This window comes from Prionailurus viverrinus, chromosome B2 (genome assembly GCF_022837055.1).
Source record: "Prionailurus viverrinus isolate Anna chromosome B2, UM_Priviv_1.0, whole genome shotgun sequence".
In the NCBI taxonomy this organism is placed as follows: Eukaryota; Metazoa; Chordata; class Mammalia; order Carnivora; family Felidae; genus Prionailurus; species Prionailurus viverrinus.
In genome coordinates, this window is record NC_062565.1 from 150,988,951 (window position 1) to 151,009,222 (window position 20,272).

At 65.3% G+C, this 20,272-nt stretch overlaps 1 protein-coding gene across 7 annotated transcripts in view; it reads right to left on the reverse strand.

The window, feature by feature from the left end:
• Window positions 1-420: 420 nt before the first annotated feature.
• Window positions 421-20,272, reverse strand: part of FRMD1 (FERM domain containing 1) — a 35,848-nt gene continuing 15,996 nt past the window's right edge. The window contains exons 1-13 of one of the 7 annotated variants that reach the window (XR_007152388.1): window positions 15,603-15,703; window positions 12,186-12,276; window positions 10,693-10,772; window positions 10,269-10,342; window positions 8,676-8,862; window positions 8,377-8,532; window positions 7,967-8,032; window positions 7,574-7,642; window positions 6,790-6,964; window positions 5,877-6,224; window positions 3,972-4,063; window positions 1,051-2,794; window positions 421-906 (exon numbers count right to left, since the gene is read on the reverse strand). Coding sequence is in view for 5 of the 7 variants with exons in the window: in XM_047859992.1 (XP_047715948.1) it covers window positions 2,663-2,794; window positions 3,972-4,063; window positions 5,877-6,224; window positions 6,790-6,964; window positions 7,574-7,642; window positions 7,967-8,032; window positions 8,377-8,532; window positions 8,676-8,862; window positions 10,269-10,342; window positions 10,693-10,772; window positions 12,186-12,276; window positions 15,603-15,671 (1,539 nt within the window). In the remaining 2 variants the exon portion in view is untranslated. Of the gene's footprint in view, window positions 2,795-3,971; window positions 4,064-5,876; window positions 6,225-6,789; window positions 6,965-7,573; window positions 7,643-7,966; window positions 8,033-8,376; window positions 8,533-8,675; window positions 8,863-10,268; window positions 10,343-10,692; window positions 10,773-11,350; window positions 11,464-12,185; window positions 12,277-15,602; window positions 15,704-20,272 lie in introns of those variants that run through there. The other 6 variants (XR_007152389.1, XM_047859992.1, XM_047859993.1 and 3 more) reach the window with 6 other exon arrangements.

The following is a 20,272-nucleotide window of genomic DNA, read 5'->3' on the forward strand; positions in this document are numbered from 1 at the left end:
CCGTGTTCTCAATGTGCATGTGCCTGTCATCCCCACCTGCACCTGCCCAGGGCTGGCCCATCACCTACCTTGGTGATGTGTGTGTGATGAGGGAGATCGGGTGACCACAGTGACCCTGGCCATCCCTCTTGGCCCATCCCCCATGGCAGCAACCTCTGACCACACGTGAAGGTGGCTAGAGCAGTCTCGCTTCCCTAAGCACATTTGGAAAATGTGGGCTCCACGGGGCACGAATGTTCCTATGTGTCCCCCAGTCCAGGCAGCACGAGGACACGGCGCGTGTGCACGGGACAAGCCCTCAGAGCAGCGCACGTCCCCCAGGTGGGTTAACCACCGCCCAGCCTCCTGGCTCAGCAGCGCCGGTTGGGCCAAGTGCAAATGGGAGACGTGTATTTAGGTCCTTTATTACACGTGCCAGTGTGCACACACCCAGATTTCCTTTCACAGAAAGGGTCAGGAAGCCCGGCCCGGGCGGCATCAGACTTGCCGTGTGCATGCGTGCGTGCACACACAGACCCACACACGTGCACATACATGTGCACACGGACCCACACACGTTCCCGTGCGTGCACGCACGCGTGTACACATAGGTGTGGACCCACGCACATATGTGTGCGTGCACGGACACACTCGCACATACATGTGTGTACATGTGGACCCACCTGCGCATGTGCCCCCACACACGTGTGCACCCACACACACGGGCTCAAGTTCTGCCCTCTGTCTCCAAAATGAGCCTGAGCTGGCCGCGCCGGCGTGGCCTTCGGGGCAGGAGCACGGGAGACGGGCGATGTCACAGGCACAGGGCCCTGTGGCAGCGGGCTTCCGGTCACCCGCTGAGTGCTCGGGACTACCAGACGGACACACGCCAGTCCATCTGATCAAGGGGACAGCAGGCGTCAGATCCTGTGCAGGGCAGAGGCGGGAGGGGCCCGGGTAAAACGAGCCGCACCCTAACACCCGTCAGGCTCAGGGCCTGTTACCACCCCTCTCGCCCCGCACCTGCTCCCAGCGCCTGCTCAGGTCTCTGGACAGGAGGCAGGGGCCCACCTGGGGTCGGGAGGTGGCCGGGACGCAGCGCCAGCCCGGCCTTCCTCCGGGGACACAGGCCGCCAGCCTGCTGACGCGCACCCCCTCCGCCAACGACTCCGCTCCATCCAGGTGGCGGCTGGCCGCGGGAAGGCCACCTGGCAGCCGGGCCTGGACCTGGGGAGGGAGCGCGCCCCGGCCCCGGGAGGCCGCCCCGCCTTTGAACCTCCCGTCTGGGAGGACCCCGCTCTGTCCTCCCAGCCTGTGGAGGCTGGCGCGGTGCTCCTGCCCCGGTGCTCCAAAGGCAAGCTGGCCGCTGAGGCTGGGGCCGGGGCCACGCACCTGCCGTCACGTGCTGCCTGCTCACGGCCTCTCAACACACCGATGGCACAGCCCCGAGGGCAGGGTGCTGTCCCTCAGAAGCACACTTTTCCAGGACCCGCCACGGCATGACCTGTAAACCTCCGCCCCATCGGGAAGGCCGCGCGAAGCCCGGAAGTCTCTCCAGCCCCAGACGTGGAGCTTGGGTCCGGGCCGAGGGGGCGGCTGGGTCAAGTCCCCACCCTGCCCTATCTCACCCGCCGCCTTCTGAGCTCTAACGGGTGACCCGCGCTGCGGGAGCCCCGGCCGCGCCTGGGGACGGCGGGTCAGTGACCCGCGTGACCTCTGCTGGAAAGGGACGGGACGCTCAGCTCGGTCTTGGGGGGGCAGGGCCAGGAACATTCAGAATCTGCATCCTGGCTTCTCGGGATGGCCCAGCCGCCTCTCGGGCTCCGTAGGCCCCGCAGGGACCGGGCGTCCACGTGCCGCTGCGACTCCAGGCTTGGAGCCCTGCGGTGAACGCATCGTGTTAGGGGTGGGCAGGGGTCACCCACAGGCCAGGTCTGTCGTGGGGTGACAGCTGGGCCCACACCTCACAGAGAGGCCTCCGGGATCGTGAACAGCAGGGGCGGCAGAGCGGTCTAGAGGAAGCTGGGGCCGGTGCCGTGACAGGTGACCGTGACCTTGGGTCAAAGGCTCCCAGAAGGCTGTGCACCTGGTCTGGCCGTCCACTGGGGGGGGGGGGGGGGTCTGTGCAGAGGGAACCGGAAGGGTCTCTCCCACACACGGGAACAGCCAACATCTTCCTTCCAGAGTGGACGGGTGGGGGGCGCCCCTGAGCCACCTGCAGACGGGGTGGCCACGCCTTGACTTCTGCCTCCTGACACTAAGACAGAAGGAGTCTGGACCCATCATGGCGGGCATGAGAAGCGGGTCCTCCTACTCCCTCCAGGCTTCTCCATACGGCTGGCGGGTGAACCCATAGGAAGAGGGTCTCGGTCAACGGGGCGGTGGCGGGGCCTCCAGCACACAAAAGGGCGGGGGCCAGGGACTGTGGACCAAGCCCTGCCACGTGGATGCATCCGTGCCGTGTAGACAGAGCCCACGTGGACGGGCCGTGCTGTGTAGATGGAGCCCCAGGCGGACAAGCTGTGCCGTGTGGATGAGCCCCCGTGGACGAGCTGTGCCGTGTGGATGAACCCCCCCGTGGACGGGCCATGCTGTGTAGACGGAGCCCCGGGCAGACAAGCCGTGCCGTGTGGATGAGCCCCCCGTGGATGAGCCCCACGTGCAGAGGCACACCTCTGGGTGTCTACACCACAAACTCTTCTGGGAGCTGGTCCTCCCTGCACAGGACCAGGGAGAGGCATTTCGAGGACCTCACTCCGCAGGGTCCCGGTGGTGCATGGTCCAGGCCGTGGCAGTGCGGATCTGCCTCTGGGATCTGCAGGGGGGACAGTGTGAGTGCGTCTGCCTTCCCGCCCTGCCTCCTCGTCCTTGCCCACCCCTCCAATTCTGTCCTGCCTGCCCTGTCCTCCCTGCACCCTGCTGGCCCACTGTCAGCACAGCCTGGACAGGAGGGGACTCCCAATCCCTTGTGTCCGCTGCGGGCGCGAGCCCCTTGGGCAGGGGTGGGGCACAGGCAGTGGCCCCTCTGTTCTCAGCCAGGGCAGCTCAGGGAGGGAGTGGCTCCTTCTGCGTGGGCCCTCCCCCTCCTCTCCTGTCCTGAGGAGGCTCCTACAGGAAGGGCTTGGGTCCCCCTCTGGGGACCTGACATGGAGCCCACACCCATCCCGAGGGGACTGGGGGCTACGTGACAATTGGGGCGGGACACAGCCCTGAGCTGTTTTCTTGCTTTGAACTCATCAGACCTGGTTACTATTTGATAGATCTTAGGAAGATCCAGAAGCATCCACAGAAGTCAAGAACAGCCTCCCCCATTTCACGTGTGAGGAAGCTTGTCCAGTGCCCAGGCTCTGAGGTGGCCGCCCCGGGTCCCGTCCAGGTCAGGGCCCAGCTAGGGGCCACCACGCTGAACTACCACAGCCATGCAGGGAGGAAGCTGGGGCCGGTGCCGTGACAAGTGACCGTGACCTTGCGTCAAAGCAGCAGACGGCCACGCGGGACCCCTGCATCCAGGCCAATCATCGCCTTTTGTGGGCACGTCCCATCCATCATCTCTGGGCCCAGCCAGCCACCTGCCCAGGGCACTGTGGTGCCTGCCCCATCCCTGGGTCTAGTCCGTCCCTCCCTGGGAGTCACGTCACAGCCTGATATTCTCTCTGTCCAGGGCGCCACCCCCAGGTCAGCTCTGAGCCAGGAGGGGAGCCCCCAGACTACCCCGGAACCACTGCCCTCTGCCCCTCTTCTTACCCCTGGGGGCCTGGAGCAGCCCCTCAAGCCCTCACCACCCTGGGAGGGTGGACTCCGCCATCCAGTGAGCACCCAGCCAGGAAGGCGGGGTCCCTGGGGAGCCAGCGCCCCCCCACCGCCTTGTTCCCCCAGAAGCCTCCCCTCCCCGCCCCCACTGCCTCACTGAGGTCCGGGGCTCTCTAACTGGAGGCCTGCGGTGGGCCTGGGCGGGCCAGGAAAACAGGTGCAGGAGCCCAACATGGACCCACCTGGGGACATACCTGGTGCAGGGCCTCCGCGCTGCGGCCCCACGTCCTGATCAGCCCGACCTGCACGGCCGCCAAGGGCTCCTTGCAAGAGGCTGTGGGAAGGGCGGGGGATGTGAACGGGGCCAGAGACAAGCTCTTACCTCTGTGGAAGGATGACTCTTCCCCTGGGGGGCCCTGGCCCTGACTCCTCCCCTGGGGGGTCCTCACTCTGACTCCTCCCCTGGGGGGCCCTGGCCCTGACTCCTCCCCTGGGGGGCCCTGACTCTGACTCCTCCCCTGGGGGGCCCTGACTCTGACTCCTCCCCTGGGGGGGGTCCTCACTGTGACTCCTCCCTTGGGGGGACCCTCACTCTGACTCCTCCCCTGGGGGGGACCCTCACTCTGACTCCTCCCCTGGGGGGACCCTCACTCTGACTCCTCCCCTGGGGGGCCCTCACTCTGACTCTTCCCCTGGGGGGCCCTGGCCCTGACTCCTCCCCTGGGGGGCCCTGGCCCTGACTCTTCCCCTGGGGGGGTCCTCACTCTGACTCCTCCCTTGGGGGGACCCTCACCCTGACTCCTCCCTTGGGGGGCCCTCACTCTGACTCCTCCCCTGGGGGGACCCTCACTCTGACTCCTCCCCTGGGGGGGGGTCCTCACTCTGACTCCTCCCCTGGGGGCCCTCACTCTGACTCTTCCCCTGGGGGGCCCTGGCCCTGACTCCTCCCCTGGGGGGCCCTCACTCTGACTCCTCCCATGGGGGGACCCTCACTCTGACTCCTCCCCTGGGGGGGGCCCTCACTCTGACTCCTCCCCTGGGGGGACCCTCACTTTGACTCCTCCCCTGGGAGGGGTCCTCACTCTGACCCCTCCCCTGGGGGGCCCTCACTCTGACTCTTCCCCTGGGGGGCCCTGGCCCTGACTCCTCCCCTGGGGGGACCCTCACTCTGACTCCTCCCCTGGGGGGCCCTCACTCTGACTTTAGACCTGGAGCTTTCCTGCACCCCGTCATCCAGTGGCCTGGATCTGCAGCGTAGTGAAGAGGTTTTCCGCAGTCACACACCTGGTCACACGTGTTCCCTACTGAGGTGTCTGAACCCCCTTGAATGTGGGAGGCTGTCCGTGGGCCTCCTCGCTCAGGGGGTCCTTGGCCGAGGGACGGGGCAACTGGGGAAGGGTCCCAGCCCTCCCCACCCACGGGCTTGCTCCGCCCCATCCTTCCTCAGTGGCATTTGTCCAGGCACAACAGGCCCTTACGGGGCAAACCGCGGATCAGCAGTATTGTTCACACTGGACTGCAGACCACAAGCCTGGACACAAACACAGACAGCAAACCAGACACTAGGTGTCCACAGGTGACTCCAAGGGACTCTGGATGGTCGTGGGTGGCTGGGACCTGCAGCTGGTCCCCACAATTGCCCATCACGTCCACCGCCCAGAGTGCTGCAGACGGTCAGGGGACAGTGGAGCCAATGGGACCTTTCCGGGGTGACAAGGCAGGGCCCCACACCCCTGGACGCCACAGAGGCATCCCTGGGGACCCTGGGTCCTAGATCTCCTGGAAACCTCTAGTCTTGTGAAGCTAGAGAGGAACGTGGCTGAAACACTCCCTGATGGCCGGACGACAGACGACAGGCACCGGTCAGGTCGGGCTCCCTGAAAGTCCTGAGGCCCCTTGTGACCCGCTGCAGAGACGGCTGAAGGACCCCCACCCCACAGCACACCGCAGGGAGGACCCCATCACGCGGTCTCTGACCCCAGGCCCTAAGGCCGCCTCGTGGTGCTGGGGGGTCAGGCCACACTGGGGAACTGAGGGGCCACATGGGAGTCATGGGCCTGTGCACCTGGCCCCGCTGGGGGGTCAGTGCCTGTCACCCCAGCCCCACAACACTGGCCCTGCTGGGGGCTGGCCGGGCGCACACTCACCGTCTCCCCGATCCTGGGCCTCCACCTCGCGCCCGCCTCCGTGGCCACCATCTGTGCCGTGGCTCCTCTGGCTGGGGCTGGGGCTGCAGGGTGGCACCTCCCCAAGCACGGCCTCGGTGCCCCAGGGCTCGTCCACCGACACCCCCCAGGGCTCCGCGGGCCCAGCGTCTGCCTCGATGCCTCGCAAGCGGGGGCTACTGCCGCTGTCAGCCGAGCCGAGGGACGGGTGCTCCGGGAGCTGCCAGCCACCACGCCCGCTGCGGGGGGAGCCCGGGGAGCCCTTGTCACCCGGGTCTCGGTCCAGGTCCAGCGTGTCACTGACGTAGGACTCCCGATAGTGCTGCTTCTCTGTGTGGGGACAGGAGGCACAGCAGGGAAGAATGGGCTCGGAGGGGACACAGGTGCAGTCTTACATGCCTGGAGCCACAGGGTGCCAGCGGTGGCCCCGGGATCCTGCCCATGCCCCCGGCTGGCGCTGAGGCCCAGGGGACGCAGTGTGGGGGGAGGGAAGTGCCACCCAGGGATCAGGGCCCTGTGTACCCGTGGCATTTGTCACCCACAGCCAGTAAGCTCCGGATACGTGCCTTTGTAATGGTTCCTCGGGGCTGTCCCACCGTCCCCAGTGTCAGGGACCCCAAGCAGCCCCCGCACGCAAGCGGACATGCTCACAAGTGCACGGGCACACGCACACGCTCATGTGTGCACGGCCAGGGTGCCCAGGAGCCCCCCAGCCCCTCAGCCTTCCTGCCACACCTAGAGAATTCCTTCCCAGAATTCAAACTGTCCCCACGCCCCATCCTCAGAATCCAGAGGACACAGGAGCCAAGAGGCCGCGGCCCCCAGTGGGAAAAATGAAAGGTGCCCAGAAGCAGCCCAGACGGCCCCCCGGTGCCCGGCCGCGGCCGGGGCGCACCTTCCGCCTCCTCCAGCTGCTGCAGCCTCCGCAGGGTGGGTCGCAGCGTGAGCCGCAGCAGGTGGGTGGCGCTGAACAGCCGCAGCAGGTGGCCGGAGCGCGAGGCGCAGCCCGTGTAATACACCAGCTTCCGCGCCGACGGCAGCCCGTCCGGCTGGATCTCCAGCCTTTTCCCCTGAGCGAGGAAGAGGCAAGATGTAATCTTACAAGAACACCACGTGACAGAGAGCGTGTTAAACACGGACCGTGACCCCAGATAGGAAGCCGCCCTCGTCCCTGTTTGCAGATCCCGTTCCCACGTGCTGGTAGGCGGTCAGAGGCGCACAGCACCCCGCGCTCAGGCACGAGAGGGCAGCCCTGGAACATCGCGGACGGCTAGACACTCCCCTCAGCCCCCCGACGGCCGCGTGCGGGGCAGCAGTCCCAGGACGGGACGCCAGGCCTCAGTCTCGCCGTCCGGAGGAAAGGTCCACGGCAAGTCTGCGTCCAGGGCCCTCCCCGTCCTGCGCCTCAGCCCCGAGGGCCGGGCGGGGCCCAGGGAGGCCTCCCGAGGCCAGGACCAAGGAACGGGGGCATCTGGAGGCTGCAGCGGTGAGCTTCCGTGACCTGATCCTCATCCCCCTTGTTTGCTCCACATCAGAACACCAGGCCACCGGCAGCAAACATGCCCTGTGGCCAGGTCAACAGGGTCAAGCCCTAGACGCCCCTGGGTGCCGGGTCTCAGGCTGTGCCTGCTCCCCGTGGAGGATGAAGCCCTCCCACCTCGATCCCACCAGACACGCACCAGAAACACCAGCTTCCCGATGTGGGACCAGGGGAAGTCATAGAGCAGCTTGGGAGCGTGGTCCGCCTCCTGCAAAACCGCAGAGAGGTGCTCAGGACAGCCGGCCAGAGGATAGACCCAGTGCAAAGGTTCAAGGGGAAGGGTGGGGGAGGGCGGTGGACGGGGAGGGGTGGGGAGGTTGGGGGGGAGGGGAGGGGAGGAAGAACAGGAGGGGAGAGGATGGACTGGGAGGGGAGGGGAGGAGGGAAGAAGGAGGAGGGAGGGGGAGGGTGGTGGACGGGGAGGGGTGAGGAGGTCAGGGGGGGAGCAGAGGGGAGGGGGAGGGAGGGGAGGAGGGGAGAAGGAGGAGGGAGGGGGGAGCAGGTGGCCACTCCAGGGGCTCTTCCCCAGCACCTGATAGACTTGCATTCCCTTGAGGGTCAGTCCCAGGACGATGGTAGGCCTGTCCTCCTTCTTATTCTGAAAGGACACCAACTTCAGCGGGGCGACAGCCTGTGCCCGGGGTGGGGGTGGGCCCGCCAGGGATGAGCAGGGTCCCTCTTCCCCTCTGATGCCAGAGGCCTGTCAGCCACCTCCCTGCCTCCTTCACCCCCTCAGACTTTCATGTCTCCAGATATCTGAGCCCCTTAAGCCCCGGTCATGGGCCCGGGCCCGGGCCGGCCAGCCGAGGGGACGCCGTCCGCCCGCCTGTGCTGGGGTCGGCATCCTGGCTGCCCACGGGCTCTGCTCCTCCGGGCCCCTCGGGCAGAGGATCTCCGAGGCGGCCCGGACTCCCAGTTCCGCCGGGGCTTGACCCTGTTGACCTTATACAGCCTGAAGAAGTGGACAGGCACGTCCTCAAGCCGGCAGGCCTCCCTGATGAAGCGCAGCACTGCCTCCTTGGGGTCGAGGCCCCGTTGCTCACGGTGCACAGCGGGCGTGTGCCTGAGGATGTAGGCGCTGCCCCTCTTGGCAATGATCTGGGGAAGATGCCGCGGGCCTGTGAGGCCCTTCCCGCTTTCCCTCCGCACCCTGTGGCCCCTCACCCTGCCCTCCCCTCTCGGGGACTCCGCACGGGGCCCGGGGGACAGAGAAAGGGCTCCGCGGGGCTCCGCAGCCTTACCCACTGCGGAAAGTAGGCTTCCGGTTCGAAGTACCTCCCCACGTGGACCAGCTCCCGGTGGTTGCCCAGGTCGGCCTGCAGCCCGTAGGCGGCAAGCAGGAAGTAGGCCTCCTCGCGGTGGGTGCACTCGGACCTCAGCACACGCTCCTTCAGGTGGCAGTAGTACAGGTGCCTGGCTCTCTTGTCGCTGGAAGGCGTGGGTGGCTTGGTAAGAGGCCAGATCTGGCCCTGCCGGATGGTCGCGACACAGCCTGTGTCCTCCTGCTGCCCCCGGCCCTTCCAGAACCTTCCACACAACCACCCAACCCCCATTCTCCAGAACCTTCCATAAAACCACCCAACCCCCACTGTCCAGACCCTCCACACAACCACCCAACCCCCACTCTCTAGAACCTTCTACACAACCACCCAACCCCCACTCTCCAGAACCCTCCACACAACCACCCAACCCCCACTGTCCAGAACCCTCCACACAACCACCCAACCCCCACTCTCCAGAACCTTCCATACAACCACCCAACCCCACTCTCTAGGACCTTCCACACAACCACCCAACCCCCACTCTTCAGAACCTTCCATACAACCACCCAACCCCCACTGTCCAGAACCCTCCACACAACCATCCAACCCCCACTCTCTAGAACCTTCACCACAACCACCCAACCCCCACTCTCCAGAACCTTCCATACAACCACCCAACCCCGCTCTCTAGAACCTTCCACACAACCACCCAACCCCCATTCTCCAGAACCTTCCATACAACCACCCAACCCCCACTGTCCAGAACCCTCCACACAACCATCCAACCCCCACTCTCTAGAACCTTCACCACAACCACCCAACCCCCACTCTCCAGAACCTTCCATACAACCACCCAACCCCTACTCTCCAGAACCCTCCACACAACCACCCAACCCCCACTCTCTAGAACCTTCACCACAACCACCCAACCCCCACTCTCCAGAACCTTCCATACAACCACCCAACCCCTACTCTCCAGAACCCTCCACACAACCACCCAACCCCCACTCTCCAGAACCTTCCATACAACCACCCAACCCCGCTCTCTAGAACCTTCCACACAACCACCCAACTCCCATTCTCCAGAACCTTCCATACAACCACCCAACCCCCACTGTCCAGAACCCTCCACACAACCATCCAACCCCCACTCTCTAGAACCTTCACCACAACCACCCAACCCCCACTGTCCAGAACCTTCCACACAACCACCCAACCCCCACTCTCCAGAACCTTCCATACAACCACCCAACCCCCACTGTCCAGAACCCTCCACACAACCATCCAACCCCCACTCTCTAGAACCTTCACCACAACCACCCAACCCCCACTCTCCAGAACCTTCCATACAACCACCCAACCCCCACTGTCCAGAACCCTCCACACAACCACCCAACCCCCACTCTCTAGAATCTTCACCACAACCACCCACCCCCACTCCTGCCCTCCTGCAGGCTACAGGTGCGGGGACTACCGTGTCCCCAGCACACTGACTGCATGGGCCTCACGCGCCTGGGCTCACCCGGTGGGCTTTCACGGGCCCAGAGAATTCCTCTGACATCACGGAGTTACCTTATGACCCTGCCGTCCTCCACGTAGTACTGCACCCTGAGGAAGCTCACGAAGGGCGCGCGGGGCCTCCCACCCTGCAGGGGGAGCGCAGCCAGAAGACGCGGGCCGGATGGAAAGCGCCCAGGAGCTGGCAGCGGGACGGTTTCCACGGCCAGCGCCCCACAGGTGTCACACCGGCTCCCACGCCCAGGTGGCGACGGCCGGGCACTTTCCTGATTTCCGCGATGCCGTGACTTCTCAGAAGGAGACCCCCGGGCGTGCTATCTGCAGCGCTCAAGGGCGCCCCGCGCCCTCCCCCCCCCCCCCACCCCAGGCTCCGCCAGCGGCAGCTCTGGGGCACCGCGGGCAGCCCCGCGGGTGGGCCGGTGTGTCCCTGCACCAGACACATGCATGGCCGCCCTCGGGTCCGGGGACGGTCACTTACTTTGTGCACTTGCCGCTTCCAGTCCTTGGGGAAGTACTTGCTGATCTTCTGCTCCAAATCCATGAACATGAACTCGTTGTCTAAGAGGACAGGCAGGGCCTTAGTGCCACAGGGACCCTCAAGGGGTCAGCTTGTCCCGCACCAGCAGGGAGGAAGCCTAGGGCTGCCTCAGGCCATCAGGGGTGCAGGAGAGGGGGCACTTTGGGGCTGTCCCCCCGCTAACAAGAGCACAGTGGTCTCGATGCAGACGGCCTGAACTCAGGCAGAGGGCTGGCCGTGATGGAATGGACACCTTCTTTCTCCCCCCCCCCCCCCCGTTCATCTGCACATCTCGGGGAAACGGTGTTCTATACGGATAACCCTGAAGCCCCCCAATTAGAGATGAGAGCCCCCCCCCCACCCCGAGCCACGAGAGCTGCCCGCAGGGGGTACCATCCACTTCCTCCCTCGGGCACACAGGTGACCAGGCACCCCCCACCTGAGGCCACGCCCTTCGGAGCCCTGCGGGCGGCGCTGTCTCCCACGCGCGTGCGCAGTCCCTCCGGCTCTCCTGCTCTCCCCCAGACCCTCCACAGAGCCCGGGGGTCTGCAGAAACCAGGAGCTGGGAGGTCGCGGAGGCAACCCCAGGGCAGAAGACAAGGCTGGGTGGCTCCCCACCTTCTGCCAGCACACCCCACTCTTGGCTTCCATCCATTAGAGCTCCAGGAAGGGTTTCTTCTGGACCCAGGGCTCTGCTCCTGGACAAGTGTTTCCAGAACCCCGGACGCAGTCGGCTCCCGGACAGCAGAATCCGAGGAACAGACCTAGCCCGGGGTTCTGTACACTGTTTGCTCCGGAAAGAACAAGAGTAGACCAGGATTCTGCTCGCCCCTCTCTCCCAGAGAAGGCCAAGTGAGTGTGTGCACGTGTGTGAGTGTATGTGCGTGTGCATACAGTGTGCACAGCGTGCATGTGGTGAGTATGTGTGTGCACATGTGTGAGTATGTGTGTGTGCATGTGCACGGAGTTGTGCACGTGTGTGAACGTTTGTGAGTGTGTACACGTGTACATGGAGTGTGTGCACATGTGCAAGTATATGTATGTGTGCGTGCGTACATGTGCATGTGAAACATGTACACATGCGTGAGTATGTGGAGTGTGTGCACGTGTGTATGTGTGTGCATATGTATGCAAATGCGTGGAGTGTGCATGTGAGTATATGTGTGTGAGTCTGCACTGAGTATGTGAGAATGCACGGTGTGTATTTAAGTGTGTATGAGTGTGTGTGTTTGTATATGTGTGTGCATGCCTTGTATACTTGTGAGTGTGCGAGCCTGAGTGTGTACACATGTGAGTGTGCTCAGAGCCGCGTGCACTCGCCCAGATGACCTGGATGCACATGAGAACACTCGTGTCCCCGTGGCCCTGAGGACCACCCCCCCCAGCCTTCCCAGAAGAGGCTGGTGCCCCAGGCGGCGGGTCCCCTGGGTGGGGTCGGGCAAGGCTGACTTACCTCTGACCACGCTGAGGCCAAAGAAGTGGGCTTCTTTGATGCTGGTCACATCACACACCCGCTGGAAGAGCTCACGACAGGTGGCCCGCACCTGCAAGACGAAGGTGGAGGCTCAGGGCCCCTGAAAGGGGTGGGCGTCCAGTGGGAGCGTGAGGACCACCGCGGCTTGCCACCCAGGGTCCTCGGGGACCACCCGAGCTGAAGACTAGGTCCCCCCACGCCCAGCAGGGCAGAAGGCTGCTCTCCGGGTCCGGGCCGGTGCAGGGGGCTGCCCAAGGACGGGGTGTGGGATTCTCCGCTCGCCCCAGGCCATCCTCGGCCTTTCTCCTCCCCGCGACCAACCTCACCCGGGCCACTCCTGAAAGCGGGCCCGGGGTGTGGGCACCCCGGAAACGGGCGCGCCCGTTGTGCCTGGGGACTGGCTTCTTGGGACCCAGAGGGGCTAAGGGGGTTTCCAGGGTCCCGGGCCCTGCGCGGTGAGCCCCGAAGTCTCGGTCTCAGGAGGCCGGGCTGTGAGGTCTGAGCCTTGTGTCTTCAGGGCCCCGGCGCCCTGCCTCCCACAGCGGCCTTCCCGCCTCTGCCTCCCCACAGGGCCCCGAGGCGGAGGCCCCCCCTGCCTCAGGGAGCACCGCCCCGCCCCCCAGCTTCCACTCTCGGGGTGGGGAGCCGCCTCGATTCCTGCCTACAGGGAGCCTTCTTCTGTCTACGCAGGTAAGGGCCGCCTCTCTCCGGTAACATCTGCTGTCCAAGTCGGGTTATCCAAATGACACTTCGTTTCACCTGGAAACGGAGCCGTCTTAACATCAGACATCCACCAAGTTCGTATTTCCAACTTCTTTCCACTCTGTTGATTGGACCCCGGACCCCGGAAAGGGCCGGTGCTGGAGCAGCTGACGGCGCTGCCCGGGGCCCGGACCCCCCTCGCGTCTCGGCTTCCGGCCGCTCCTCTGTCCCCCGCGCTTCCCGGGCTGGAGGGAGGCGCCACACGCTCTACGTGCCCTCGTGCCCAAGCCGCGTCTCTGCTGTCCTCTGGGTGGAAAATCCTGGTTCGAGGCGGGCAGCCCAGGCTCACGGCCCTCGGAGGGAGAGGACACGTCCTCGTACGGACGGTGCGGGCCGGAGCGGGGCGGGCCCGTGTGCGCAGCACGGCGCCCGCGGGCTCTTGCCAGCATCGCGTCTGCCAGGAAAGCGGTGCCCCTGGGCTCGCGCAGCCTCTGTGGTTTCTGGAAGTGTCTCTACACCGTCTCAAGTCAGATGACGAGTCTCTACTTTTTAGCGGCGAGTTGCCGTGCCGCTGGTTTCGTCCTCAACCACTTCGTGTGGCAGCAGATGTGGACTGAGCTCTGCCGTGGCGGTAACGCGGCCGTAACTTTCTACCACCTGGATGTTCAGACGTCTCGAAGGAGGCAGGGACCCCCGGAAGACCTTCTGATCAGCTCCAGCTTCTCCCCACCGGACGGGTAAACCGAGGCTTGGAGAGAGTCTGTCGTTAACGCCAATTGGCATTGACTTAAACACGGAAGCGTGTCCCTGAGCAGGTAATTCCCGGGGGACTTGAACTACGCCATCGCCAGCCAGCCAGCCGTCCTGCCTGTTAAGAGCATTCCACCCCCCCACCCCCGACCCCGACCAGTCCTCGGAGGTACAGCCCCTCTCCGCCAGCCAGTCCCACCTGGTGCTGGTGCCACATTTTCATGGACACACTTCCCCGCAAAATGCAAACCCCCTCTCTGGGGCTGGCTAACTTCTCAGGGGTTTTCCTGCCCCTCTCAACCCACCCGGAACGTAAAAGGGGACGGACAAAGGGGACAGACGTTCCTGCTCCGATGTTCCTCAGTGTCCCCAGGAAGGACATGCTGGCTGTGTCCACCAGGGACCCTCCGCTCAAGGGTTAAGTGGGACGGTGTGCGTAAGCCCCCCGCGGGTGCTCCGCGTGGGGGCTTCTAGTACAGAACGGGGAGGGGCGGAGGCAGCTGAGGGCAGAGGGTGACAGTAATCTGGACACCAGAGGCCGCCTCGACTAGGGGAACTTATCACCTCACTTTTCACCTAGTTGGTAAAAACTGAAGAGGACCACCATTCCCCAACCGGACCTGCCCTGTCCTGCTAACGACCCACCAGCAAGGGCTGAGAGACAGCAGCGCGAGTCAGAGCCCGGGAGGCTCCAAGGCGCCAGCGGGCCCCCACTCGTGTTTGCTCCACGACTGTCCCCACGACCCCAACGGCTGATGCATAGCGACGGAGACCGGCACCCCTGGCCCGCCCCGCCACTTGTCGCCTCGAGAAGCCCCGTGGAATCCGGACCCTGACCTCCTGATTCTCCCACTGAGGGACGGGGCCTCGCCAGGGAGGGAGGGCAGAGCAGGACTGAGTCTGCGGGGAGACCAGACGGTGGCTGACACTTCTGTGACCGCGGGACGCCACGAAAACCACCCCCTGGGGACCACCCTCCCTGGGGTGACCGGTGGCCCGGGCAGGGACAGATTGGTGAGGGGACCATGACTGCACAGGGCCGTGTGGGTCCTCCGGAAGGAGGTAGCCTCCTGGTTATCCGTCTGGCTCTTAAACGACTGGACCCTCTGATGGGGTCTGTGGAAGAGCCACCAGCTCTGTAACAAGCACTTCTGAACTCGCGCCTTTGCTCGGACGGCAGCCCCCAGAGATGCCCCAGGCGTCTTTGTCTGTGTTTGAGACGGAAGTCCGGTGGTCTCGGGGCGCCCCCGGCTGGCGGGTGGCACCAGGTCAGGGTCCGGGGCCTCCGCGGGCCACACCGTCCACAAGTGCTACCAGCCGCGCGTGGGCGTTGGGAACAAACTGCTGAACTGACGGGCTGTGTAACCAGCCTTCCTCGGGGAAGGGGCCCGAGTAGGGGGTGGGTAGAGGCGAGGCGCGGCCTGGGGGGGCTGGCACTCAGAGGGGAGGCAGGCAGCCCTGCGGCGCCTCCCCGGGACTCCCCGGGGGCAGGTGGACAGCGGGCCTCGCGGAGCGGCGGGCGTCCCTGGGGGAGGGTGTGGACTTCGAGGAGGAAGGGCACAGGAGCGTCATCGCCCTGAAGACTCAGGCCAGTCGGGGCCTCGGAGATTTCTATGGAAGCGGGGGTCACCCCAGGAGCTGAAAGTGGCCGGTGAGAATAAAAGGGGAGAAGGGCCCAGAGGACTCGACTAAAACCGAGGAGACGCCTGAACTGTGTGCGTGTTTCGAACGCCGCGAAGCTTTGGCGTTTGGATGGAATGTGCCGCAAAATGCCACTTCTGGTCAACAGCATCCCTTTGTTGGGAGACGGGACCTGTGGCAGTGTCTCTGCCCACCTCCACGATCACCCCACCCCTGCTCACCCCCGCAGTCACCCCCGCGGTCGCCCCACCCCCTACCCTTCCCCGCACTCGCCCCCGCAGTCACCCCTTCCCCCTCGCTCACCCCCACAACCAGCCGCAGCTGCTCCCGCGTGGGCAGCTGCACCAGGACGTCCCTGGGTTCCGTGGTCATCCCGCCGTCTTAGGGGCTCTGGTGGCTGCACACAGGCTCTCAGGAGGACCCGGCCCCCTCCATGGCTTCCTGCGGGGAAGGACTGGTCAGGGGCGCAGCCGGCGGGGAGGGGCTGAGCTTCTGAGCTCCTGTGCGCCAGCCAGGTGTCACCGCCACCTGTGGGGCCCTCCCCAGCCACCTGGCCACGGGTGGGGAACGTAACAGCCCAGACTCACCCAGATCCAGGTTTTCTGGGGATTGGGCACCTTGCTAACTCCTGGCTGGGAAGTGAGTGGAAGCCGAGCGGGGCCAGAAATCCAGCCGGTGGCTGGGCCGGGACAAGGTCCAGGCTCATAAATAGCTGTGCAGGTAGATTGGAATGCAAATAAACAGTGTCAGGAGGGCCCGCCCTCCCCTCCCCAGCCTCCAGCTGCCTCCCCTCCCCCAGGGACCACCTCACAGCTCCCCTCGGCCGCAGCCAGCACGGCCCCCTCCTTTCCAGGGACCAGAAGAGATGTCTCGTAAAAGCCCACGACAACACGAAAGCCAGGAGGAGGATCACTGCGCAGGTTCCTGGAGGAGCCGGAGGGAGAGAGAGCACAGAGCCTGCCGAGCCCCCCAGCCCAGAAAGGCACCTCGGGGATCGGGGTCGGGGGATGGGGCGCATGCCCAGGTCCCCCGTGGCCCCCTCCTGCGGAGGGGAATGATCACTGTTCCCTAAACAGATCCCACTCGTCCCCTTTAGCAGCAGACGCTGGTGTTAGTTCTGTGCCGGCTCCTGGCCCAGGGTCGCCTGCCCCAAGGTGAGTGACACCTGTTATAGGTGAGGGCGGGGAAGCCGCTGCCTGTAAACCCTGCCCCTGTGGGAAGACCCAGCTCGGCTCAGGCTGGGATCAAAGTCTCCAGGTGCCCTTGTTCTTCAGGATCGGCCAGCAAGAGGCGCTGCTGTTACTGGGGCGGCCAGGGGTCCCAGGAACGCGGTTCCTGCTGCCCCATCTGCCCTCGCCCTATAGGTGCTGGTGGTCTGGGCCCCTTCGCCCAGGCTGGGGCCCTGGGGGCTCCATGCGAATCTGAGCGGCCGCTGCTGAGGTCTCTCCAGAGCGGATGCAAAGCTATTCATCATCAGACACACATATGTCCTTTCAGGGGCAAGTTAACAATTTTAATTAAAAAAATTTTTTTAATGTTTATTTATTTTCGAGAGACAGTGAGACCGGACATGAGGGAGGGAGGGGCACAGAGAGGGAGACAGAATCCCAAGCAGGCTCCAGGCTCCGAGCTGTCAGCACAGAGCCTGACTCGGGGCTCGAACCCAGGAACCGTGAGATCGTGACCTGAGCCGAAGTCAGACACTCAGCCGACTGAGCCACCCGGGTGCCCCGCAAGTTGACAATTTTTAAAAGGCAAGCAGCCCCCGTGAACAGACGGTAGATTTCATGATAGTCACTGCCTTCCGGTGGCCTGTGACCCCTGCCTCACGGTCACCAGGGCCGCGTGGGGACGAAGGACGCTGGAGCCGCTCCTTTCCAGGAGCGTCGGGGCGCACGACAGGACTCCGCAAAGCTCACACGTGCACACGTGCGCACACGGCCCGGGCAGGAGCAGGCCGGGGACGCGGAGGCGGCGGCGGGGGGGCGGGAGGGCTGAGAGCCGGTGTCAGCATCCCGCGCAGCGGGCGCTCAGAGCCGTGGCGCACCGGGCCTCAGCTTTCTCCCCCGCACAATGAGGGTGACGGTGCCCCCACCTGTTGTGAGGGGCTGGCCATGTTTTAGGGGACATTTGCCAGATGCGCTTTAAACACCCTAGTGAGGAAAAAAAGGGAGAGGAAAAGCAGCCCCGTGTCCCTGCCAATAGACGTGACTACGGGGTTCTCACCGAGATGGAAAGCCCCCGCCCCCGCCCACCCGCCTCCCACGGCTCCGGGTGGAGGCTGCGTGACGTCATCAAGGCGTGGGAGGTCATTTCCTGGATACGCTGCTGGGCCCTCAGCCCCCTCCCACTGCCCCCCGCTGTCCTCCTTTGGAAAACACGTGTGACAAGTCCCCAAAATAAACCCGCTTCTAAACACTCAACTGTCTCCTGGACACTCGCATGGCGGGGGGGGGGGGGGGGGGGGGGGGGGGGGGGGTGCGGGGAGCGCAGGGGAGGAGGCAGCTCCCCTGCACCCTGGACCCTCCCTCCTGGCAGCCCTGCCGGCCCCTCGCAGGCCGCACTGGGCGTTGGTCTCTGCCCAGGTCTCCCCGTGCTGGAGACTGGCTTCCGTCCTCTGGCACAAGGGGGGTCCGCTGACCATGTTCTGAAAACAAAGCTCCAGAAAGGTGAGTCCCTCCAGTACGTGCTTCACAAGCGGAGCGGGAGCACCGTTCAGCGATGCCAGGGAGCGGGCTGCTGGTATGTGGGCGTCAGGCATACTCTGCTGCCCGAGGCCGCGCTCTGTGGGGCTCCGCGAACAGGCAGCACCCCCGGAGCGGCCAGTAGGCCTGCGGCCGCCCGGGCGGGAGCTCCGCACACGGGCACGCGGTCTCCCCCCCGTGTGATGGGGACGCCGCACGCCTAGGTGGTGGAGGTGGCACAGCTCTGGGATTGAGTAACACACGTTACGTCGTGCGCTTCAAACGAACGCATTTTCTGGTATTCAAGTCACAGCCCAGTAAAGCGTCAACGTACATAACAGGTTCTAAAGTCCCAGCAGACCCACCGATCACTCGACAGGGGGCAGGAGTGCACCCGCCTCCACGGCGGTGACCCCGCCTGGCAGGCACGTCGCGGGCACACGCGGGGGGAATGCGAGGCCTCGGTGGCGGAGGACCCTGGGCTGCCGGCACCCTGCACGCCTGGCCACACCGGCCGCCCTTTCCCACGCCTCCCCGGGCCCCTTACCGGGCTGGTTTGCTTATGGTCATGACGAGCCACGTAAGGGCTGAGCACTGAGTTCAGAGGCCACACCGCTGAGTTAGGGGCTGGCCACCCCTCACCTGTGCCCCACCGCCCGGCTCGCGTGTGCTCTGTGTCACCCGCAGAGCATCACCCTGCCCCCCGTGGGGGTCCTCACAGCTCCTGTGGGCCCGGGACAGCCTCGCCTGCTCATTTTATGAGTAGGGAAGCAGAGGCACAGAAAGCAAAGAGGCTTGTCCAGAGCCCCGGCTACCGCACTGCTAGGGCCCAGAGCTGCCGAGAACTTTCTGGAACCACATGGAAAGTACTCGTGGTTAACAACTCTGGAACGGGGAGGTCAGCACTTTGGAAAGCACAGGACATCTGCAGGGCGCGGGGGCAGGGCGGGCAGGGGCTCCTGGTCCCCGAAAGGGCAGGGAAGAGCGGGCCAAGGAAAGGAAAAGGCAGCTGGGAGGCTCCGCGTGACCACACAGGGCTGTGTTTTGCTTGCTGCCTGGTCAGGACTCTTGACCTCAATTAAAACCTGCAGCCCAGCAGCCGGGCGCGTGGGAGGCCGGTGTGGCCGGAGCCGGCCCTTCTTTCCACGGACGTGCCTGCTGCCTCGCCCCTCCCCCTCCCCCGACCTCTGTGCTGGTTCCTGGGCGATGTGCTTCGGGGACGCCGCGCAGTCTTGGACAGACCCCCGTGTGATTTCACACGCTCCTCCCGTGCCAAGCAGCAAGCACTGCCCCCCCCCCCCATCCTGCAAGGGACATGGGCCCCTGGGCTCCACCGTCCACCCACGGGCCCCGAACCACACAAAGTCACAGCGCGCCTTGGGGCACAACTGTACGGGGACATGATGGTGATAGTAGAGGGAAGGAAGGGGGCCCGGGGACCTCGGGAGCCAGAGGCAGGTGGGGGATCCACGCGGCAGGACTCGGGCTGTGAACGTCACACCCCCAGGAGCACGGGGCCCTGGTAAGCGGTGGCCCTCAGCTCAAGGTTGCCTTGCCCTTTGGGTCACGGCCACGCAGACTCTTGTAGAGACAACAGAACCCTGTCCAGGCACAGGGCCACACACGGAGGCTGAGGGGGGCGCCCGGAGGTCAGACCGCCCCCTCCCTGTCTGAGGGGGAGCGGGCCTCAGGGACATGGAGGTGGGCGTCACTGTTCAGGCAGGCCCTGGCTAGTGGGGGCGGGGGGGCGGTTCAGACAGGCCGTGGCAGGGGGGTGGGGGGCGGGAGGGCAGGCGGTGAAGCCCACGGATTGGACTCGGGTGGCCCGGGAGGGCTCGGGGAGAGCGGATGGCGAGGAAGGAAGGAGCCGCTGGAGACGCGCGATGGCCTGGGCCTCTTCGCCGCACCTGCCTCCAGGCGGACGGCCCGTCCAGGGCCTCCCGTGGGTCTGCTGCCCACACGCAGCCCCGGACCCTGAGGTGCCCCTGACCTTCCCAGAACACCTCCTGGCCATTAGGGTGCTCCGTGGGGTCCCAGGCCTCCCACCCCCAATCACCCCAATCCTGCCCCCAGACTTGTCCTGACCACACAGGAGCCCCCGTCCCCGTCCTTCCCTGGCCCCTCCCATCTGTCCCCCCCCATCTTTCCCTGGCCCCTCCGTCCTTCCCTGTCCCCTCCCATCTGCCCCCTGTCCTTCCCTGTCCCCTCCCATCTGTCCCCCCCCCCGTCCTTCCCTGGGCCCTCCCATCTATCCTTCTCCCCCGTCCTTCCCTGACCCCTCCCCATCTT